The 8217-nt window shown below is 42.9% G+C and overlaps 1 protein-coding gene across 1 annotated transcript in view; it reads left to right on the forward strand.

The window, feature by feature from the left end:
• Positions 1-1630: 1630 nt before the first annotated feature.
• Positions 1631-8217, forward strand: part of TMEM130 (transmembrane protein 130) — a gene marked incomplete at its 5' end in the record, with an annotated part of 8868 nt that continues 2281 nt past the window's right edge. The window contains 5 exons of the mRNA XM_009885840.1: positions 1631-1928; positions 3762-3930; positions 5046-5215; positions 5840-5924; positions 7852-8054. Coding sequence (XP_009884142.1) covers positions 1631-1928; positions 3762-3930; positions 5046-5215; positions 5840-5924; positions 7852-8054 — 925 coding nt within the window. The remainder of the gene's footprint in view (positions 1929-3761; positions 3931-5045; positions 5216-5839; positions 5925-7851; positions 8055-8217) is intronic.

Genomic DNA, 8217 nt, shown 5'->3' on the forward strand with positions numbered 1-8217 from the left:
TAGAAAAAAAGGAGACATTACATCTTTGACAAATTTCAAGCTAAGTAACAGGCTTTTGCCTCCCTAAATTTCCTGTTTTCTTTCAGTTTTTACAATACCTTTCATTTTGGCATGTGGTCACAAGGAGACAACTACTGGGTATGACCACTTAGAAACTGCTGCTTTTCAAGTGACTGCAGTAGGAAAACAAAACTGCTGTGTGCACGTCAGGGCTGGTGTGTCCATGTGCACTTGTAGGGTTAGTTTTCAGTGTTGCACCTTTGAAACAAGCAGACTCTACAGGACCAAAAGTCATAACCAAAAATCAAATCAATCCTGTCTCGAGGAACTCTGCTCCCTCACTTCTCGCTTTTCTTTTTTTCTGGTTTTAAGGGATGGTAAGGAGGTAGGGGGTATAAATACAAGCAGCCGGTAGGCAACAGTGGAAATAAGGCTGAAGATTAAAGATTCATAGTTGTCCAAGTGGTGGATTCTATTCTGGACTTTGAATAAATTTTGCTCCACTCTCACCAAGATGCCGAGTATCCCCTCTCCCTTTCTCCACTTATTGCTGGTGTCCCCAGAAAGGCTGCGATGTGTCCCACAGTTACGGTTAGCTGTTCAGTAACAGCTCGGGCTTTGACCAGCCAGCAGGGTCATTCAGTGAGGGCGAGACAAGCGGGGGGGCGGGGGGGGGGGTCTCCCCCGGGCTCTGCTGAGACAACGCGGAGGGTAGCCTCAGTCTTTAGGGACTGGAAACCCCTGTGCCAGATTCCATCAAATCCCGAGCTTTTCTCTATCAACCCAAAACTCTGAACTCGGGGCCGTTCCTTGTGTTGTGGGATGGGAACAACAGAGTTGTTGCTCGGACAGTAATGTTACAGTTATTTCACACAGTCCTTTTGCATCCAGATTTGTGCAGCACCTGCGATCTGGGGAGTAAAATGCGGGCACTAAGTAGGTGCCTCGGGTTCCCCTTCCAGCCCGTCCACGGTGACGGGTGCAGGAGAGGCAGTGCAGGGGTTACCTCGCCCCAGCGCTCCCCCTCCTTATGGCCGCGGAGGGGTGAGGAACGCACCTTCTGAAGCTCAAAGACTCAGGTCCGCATTAGCACCCTGGTGGCTGCTGAAAGAGAGAAGGGAAGAACCGTGAGAACCCCCCGGCTCTGCTCCCCGTTGCTCGCCGGCGAGAGGACCGCCAGGCTGAGCGCTGAGCCGGGGAGGGAACGTGCTCCGTCTGGAGGCCAAGAACCAGATCCTGTTCCCAGCTCTGCCCCCATTCACAACTTTCAGTGGTAGTTGCCTTTCCTTCTGTTTTGGGATTTTGGGGTCAGCCCAGCTCTGCCTACAAAAAACCTCATCGAGATTTTTGTGATGTTCTAGTCTGAAGCTCTCTTCTACTATTAACATTTCCCGGACCCGGTCTAACATGTTGGTTAGTGCTACTTGTTTGAACTCATACATATATGCAACAATTTCTGTTCCAGGTTTTTAAATGGGGGAAAAAAAAAAAAAAAAAGGTGGCAAAGTCTTTGCTGGGATGAGTGTCATTGGAGTCATGTAGCTACAGCTGACTAGTTAAAATGTGTAAATAAATAAAATAAATAAAAAATGCAATACAACAAGGTTTGGTTTGGGTTTTTTTTCTTCTTTCCACAGCAGAGTATGGGCTGGAAATAACCAACAATGGTCCCATCACAACGGGAGCTCAAGCTACTGTTCGCGCCAGCCTAAGTATGAAGAATGACAATGTCACATCAAACTTGTATCACTTTAACTGGGTTTATGCTCCTCTGATTCTGATTGAGAAATCCGAACAGTGGTTTAACTCCGTGATTAATGTGACCGGTGAATTTCCTGGGACTTTTCCTGTATCTGTCTGGGTGACTCATAGGAACTGTTGGTTATGTCGGCCGGTTGCTAGAAATGTCACCGTGCTTCAGATTACAGGTAAAGTGGCTTTACAACTTCCATGTCTTAATGGAGCACCCATCAGGATGCCTGCTGCCTTTGCTGGCGTCAGAAAAATGAAGGCCAGGCATAAATATGACTCGGTTTGTGTAGCCTTGGAGGGAAGGTGGGTTTGGACGGGCATTTGCACTGTGGGCTACCTACATCCAGGCAGCGAGTGTGACCCTGCCCGTGTTTCCCTGCCTCTGTCACACACAGAAACTGAGCTAGAACCCCGATGCTTCAGTAGCTGCAGCTCACGCATCGGTGCTGCTCAGTGGTGTCCGGACTCCCAGAACAATGCTTCCTGTACTGACCTCCAGCACTTCTCATCCTAAAGTTAGGATGAGCGGTGACAATCTACTGATTTTCCCTGTTGCATGACATAGCAAAAATTCAGGCCATCAGCACAAGAGAGCCATTACATTTTCTTTTAAAGTTCTGAGTGTACTGAAATTGGATGTGAAGTCACAGCTGCATTACTTAATATTGCTAAGTGCAATTTCAGCTCACTGGGAATATTCATAACCATAAACATGCATTTTTTGACAAATTGACCACTGCTGTGGTATGGTTAACCTGATCTCTGATACAGGGATTGACATGAAATATCACTTGACAGCTTCCCACAGTCCCTTCTTTCAGAGATTAATAACACGTCCCTGTGCTCTACTTACGCATGCCAAAACAGACCCCGCTCCCAGCCGAAGGTGAGGACATGCATGAGGACGAAAGAGCTAACCGTAGGGCATAGCTGAAGTTTGGGGGAACAGCTATTGAGATTTTCCTTTGAGAAACACCAAGCGTATTGGCTAAGTCTCTATAAAAGCATACATGAGATCTTTTATCGGTTAAGAACTGCAGCCCTTCTGAATATCTGCTTACTCCTTTCTCGCTTTGCACTCTCTTCTATTCTCATGCCACAAGCAAACGGGAGAGCAGCTTTCTATAGCTGTGAGAGGGAAGATCCCACCGTACCTTTCTGCCTTCCCCGAGCAGGAGCACCCACGGGGGCTTCACAGGGGCCCACAGGTAGTTGCCAATAACTCATACAAATTACAGCTCCACTTAGTTCTGCTTACCAGCCCCAAGCTGAAGCGGCAATTGTGATCCTTATTTGTGCCTCATCTAGAGAACAGTTGACCAGATTTAATGAATTGTTAACAAGGTAAGAGTCTGTTACTGGTAATTAATATCCCATTAGTTTTATAAGGAGCTGATAAGTGTATCGTCATAATACCTCTTTATTCATCAGTTAGAAAGGATTTTTAGATCAACCTTTGCCAGTCCTTGTAAACAAACTCGAACATGGGATCTCTTGGAGATGTCAAAATCAAAATTTCACCCTTTCTGTATTGACAGTATGTAGCACATCTATTATTTGTAGTAGTCAAATTTTCATTTCTGCGGAAGTAGCTAAAACTAAACAAACAAAAAAACCCCACAAACAAACCGACCCCACCACCCCAAACATGAAGGGTGTGTATACTGGTTTGACTCTGAATGCCTTGATCTAGATACTTGATGTTAATCCTAGTTCTTTTCAAATCAATAGTAAAAATTGATATTGACCTCAATCAGTCCAGGATTATTTCTCTTCGTTCTAGCAGCTTTATCATGACCCGTTGTATAACCCTAAATAAGGAATTTAATCTTTGTGCCTCACTAACACATGTATCAACACTGAGTAATAGATATAAAATACACTTAACCACTTGGACTAGGTCACACAAAAGGACTTATGCAGTACATTTTAAGTAATGTTTTGTTACTCAGAGCATGCTATGAGAGTGATATGTGCTGTCATTCTTTCCCCACCTTATTACTCTGCAGAATTTATCACAGGGAATCTTACCATTGCCCAGATAGAAGACAGTAGATTTATCACGCGTGGTTCTAGTTCCTCCACGGGCGCCGTGACCCGGATTTCTTTCTGTCTTCATGACCCAAGTCATTACTTCAAGTCAGCATCATTTGTCTACAGCTGGGATTTTGGAGATGGGTAGGTGTGCTTACTTTGTTTGCTTTAATTTAAGATGGCTCTGAGTCAGATGCCCATCTAGAGCAAAATCCTGATTAAATCATAGGACAAAGCATACACCTTTGTCAGTTGGTACACTCTTAGCATGTCAGCCAAATGGATCATGAAAACTTTGGCACAGAAGTCACTGTGCACTCACAAACAAGTGATGTTTTAAAGACCTACATCTCTTGTTGAAATATGTGCTCAGGTGTATTACTGTGCGTGCAATGAGCAGAACTGAACTGAATGAACAGGAAAAAGTAACTCACTGTAAATTGTTACTCTAAAACGTCATTACGCCTGCAGATCTCCATTAGCAGGTGGTTGTCACTGAATATGTGAATAATTTGTGCGCTTAAGGAGAATGGCAGCAGTATACTGTCTTGTGGTTGGGCAGTAAGTAGCTGTTACTGCGACCAGCTACCCATAAATACACCACAGCTCGGGTGAGGAGCTTTGGAAAGTGGGTAGGTCTCAAACAACGAGGAGGTGCACATTAACACACACCTAATGCTTACCTAGGAACAAAATGGAGCGGGGAAAAAAAAGCCCAACATAGCGCGTGTCAGTAATCAAAGTGTGGGCAGTATCTAGCCCTTAAGCCGCTCTGCCGCAGGGAGGAAAAAGGACATTCAGTAATTTTCCTTCTCTGAGGACAAATATATGACCAATACAAATAAGGGTGTGCAAACAGAAATGTAAGATTTAGTCTTTGAATACTACATTTTTTCTTTCTTTCTTTTTTTCTCTCCCCCCCTCCCCTTATTGCTTCAGTTAGCTTATAGCCCACCTGCTATAAAGGTAGTGTTCATAATGTACTGACTTGAATTTTGTGAGTTCTTTCAGCATTATCTTTAGTCTCTTTGATTAAAAATGCATAAATATACTCTGGGTCTTACGCTGATTGTAGTTTTATGGATAATGCCACAGACATTCATCCTCATTGATACGGACATAAAGTAGAATTAGAATCGCAGTTGACTGTAGCATTGCCTATAAAGAAAAGATATTCGAGCTTGCTTCTTTTTAAATCAGAAATATGCGAGGACTTGGTAAAAGACAATTTTGATGCTAAATCTTTTCATATTACACAGAGTTTATCAGATTACCAAGGAACCCTTTGTCTACTATAACTGCTCTACCATGGGGAATCGCACAGTGCATCTGAAAGTCGTAGCTGAGTGGGAGCAAATTGGAAGCGTCTTGCGTGAAAGAGAAACGATGCAGAAAACTGGTGATTTTACCACTGCTCTGGAGCTGTTAGGTAATTATAAAATATTTTGCATACTCAAAACAGAATTTGCTATATGTGTACAGATACAGTCTAGCTTTAATGTGATAATATGATAATACAACCTCAGCATTATTTCACATGCAAGGACTGGTCAACAGTATTCAATGAAGAGTTTCCATTGCAAAGTGGATTTTGTGCTGTTCAAGTATATAAAATCTTCTGTTTCTTTTTCATTTACCAAAAAGTTTCACTGGCTTTTGTAAAAGTCTCACGTGCACTTAAAACTTGCAATAAAGTGTTTACTGTAAGTTATGAAGGATTTGTTTGTTTAATTTATGCTGGCAAGCCCTAAAAAATAAGCATTAGGAAAGTCTGATTGATTTGATCAGCTTCTGGAGTAAATAAACATACAAGTAAAAATGCAAAGGATTAATAAAGTAGTTGGTTTTAAACTAAAAAGAAATCACAAGACATTCAGAAAACTTACATCAGCTCTACCGGTAGAATTCCTTTTTGGGTGTGAGACAAGTATTATCATTTGTGGGAGTGATGGAACTAAAATTTGTGAACTCTCTGAAAACAAACCTTCACTGGAAAACCAGTTAATTTCAGGTTTATCCATGGAGTGTGACATGCTTTTTTTCTTCCTCTCAGATGCTGTTAAGAGTATTAATGTAGTAGGCTCCAGAGAGACTCACGTAATGGAAAACTTGAGTTTATCTCTTCATATCAATGGCACGTAAGTAGCAAACACAACTTCTTCTCCCCAGAAGCATTGTCTAAGTGTTTTTCCCCACTGTTTCCTTAAAATAGTCAGTTGCACCCCACAGAACTGTTTCTTAAAACAAAAAGAAATTTCCTTTGAACAAAATACTGCTGAATATTGCACTTTCCTGACTCGAAATACCGTGAACTCTAAGAGGCTGAAGGAGCCCGCATCTTTACAGAAAAGTAGAACCCTCCTATGTAAAGCAAATATTAGTTTTGTATCTTTGTTAAGAGAATATTAAAAGAGAACTAGCCAGACAAAGATAGTTGAAATAATTACATTTTAAAACTTCTGTATGAATTTTTCTCCTTGACCAATGTCCCCAGCACTAAACTGAACTGCAAACGAAAGCACAGGGGCTCTGTTGAATAGCAGCCATCCTCGACTGGCACCCGGCAGTAGGGGGGTTGAGGAATAGTTTTGGCAAAGTTAAGATTGCCACAAGATTAATAAGACAGAGAGGCTGCATGCAGTGAGGCTTATAGGAATGTAGGAGAGTCATGAGCACCTTGATCCCAGCACAAGCCTTCTCAGGCTGCAGTATTTAGACACATGAGATTATTTCTTTTTGTATGGCAGAAGCATTTTAAACATCATTGAAACACTCACTGAAACACTCCTTCACCATGGAGTGTGAATGGAGAAAATTCCATGACTGCAGAAGTCATTTATTCTCCTGAAGAGTGACACTTTTGTGTTCTGTTATTGGGAGCTGTTTAGCCTAATGCTGGATTAAAAAAAAAAAATCAACCAAAACCAAACCACACCAAAACACCCAAACAAAAAGATCAGTGCTGTTAGGGTGGTAGGATGGAGCGAGCAGCACCCAGCGCAGAGTCCTTTGCCAAAGGCATAAATTGTCCCAACAGACAAAGCAGCAGAGTTTGCATTCAGAAAGTGGATGGCACATTGGCAGGAGTGGAAACCGGAGATGGCATACGAGTAAATACAGCCAAAACCCACTACAGGCAAACTTGAGATCCCTAACAGCAGGCTTGGTTTTGCAATGGCCAATGTTTGCCAGACCTAACCTCTGAGCCACGGGACTGGGCAATGACAAAGGCCTGAGAGATGGGCTATCAAAAACAAAGGTAGAAAATGAGCTGAACACATAAACATGCTGCTTTCTTTAGCAGAGACTGTCCTAAAGAGATAAGGAACAAAATACTAGTAAGACAGGGTAAAGAAAAGCTCTGTTGTCAGAATCAAAGTCCATCGAGCATAAGGCGAATCCAAGCAGAATAAGCTGGAACAAGGGTCTGGAAATGTAAAGAACAGTCACCAACTAGACGTGGTGAGAAGACATGTGGCCATAAAACCGATAGCACCTAGATTGCCTGATAGGAAATGAAAACCTTTTTGTTATTGTAAGGGAGTACTGTGATCCTTGCTATTTATTTACCTTTTCCAGCTATTAGTCCATTGTTCAGAGCTCATCTTACATTCTTTCCAGTTTCAGTTGTTAGAGGTTTTTTAATCAGAAAAGCCTTGGGTGTGCTTCAGTAACGCAGACAGTGATGTCTTCTGTGTGAGAAGAACAAAGGAAAAACAACCTATACTCCCTTGGCAGTGCAGGGAAAAAAGATTCCTTTTATCTTTATTGGAGAAGGACTAAGGGGTTTTCTACACACAATGGCCTTCCTGTGACCCACGCAGGTATTTCGCTCTCAGCTGAAAGGCTCGCTCTTATAGAAGCATCACAACAAACTCTTTCAATTGAAAAATACTCTGAACTAAATAATTGTGCGATTAATTTCTTCTCTATTTGTATTTAGATTAACTTCATTATTTCCAAAATTGCTATGTTACTTTAACCGAGTGATTCATCAGCTCTTAGCTGAAATTTTTGCAAAGTTTTCACCTAATTTTGTTTTTCTTTTTGCTCTTGTCATTTCAGCCCGCCGCTGGCGTTGTGCTGGCTGATAAAGTCCGAGTGCATTCCACTTGATGGTGAAAAATGCCATCTGGTGGTGATTAATGGCTCCTGCTACAATCTCAGCCATACCTTCAGCGATGCCGGACAGTACTGCCTCAGCGTCAGGGTGCAGAACGGCGTGACGATGCTGCAGACATACCGTGAAATACAAGTGTGGCCGACAGGTGAGGAGCTGGTAGTCGGAGCAGCACGGAGCCCCCCGCTGTCGGGGAACCGAGTCTCAAACGCGCAGGGACAATGCCTGGCCCTTCTGGAAACCGGCACGGATCCCTAAGAGCACAGGAAGCAGGAAAGGAACGGAGAGCCCATGGGGTGCCTGCTGCCATT

Source organism: Charadrius vociferus, unplaced genomic scaffold, assembly GCF_000708025.1.
Source record: "Charadrius vociferus isolate BGI_N301 unplaced genomic scaffold, ASM70802v2 scaffold430, whole genome shotgun sequence".
Taxonomy (NCBI): Eukaryota; Metazoa; Chordata; class Aves; order Charadriiformes; family Charadriidae; genus Charadrius; species Charadrius vociferus.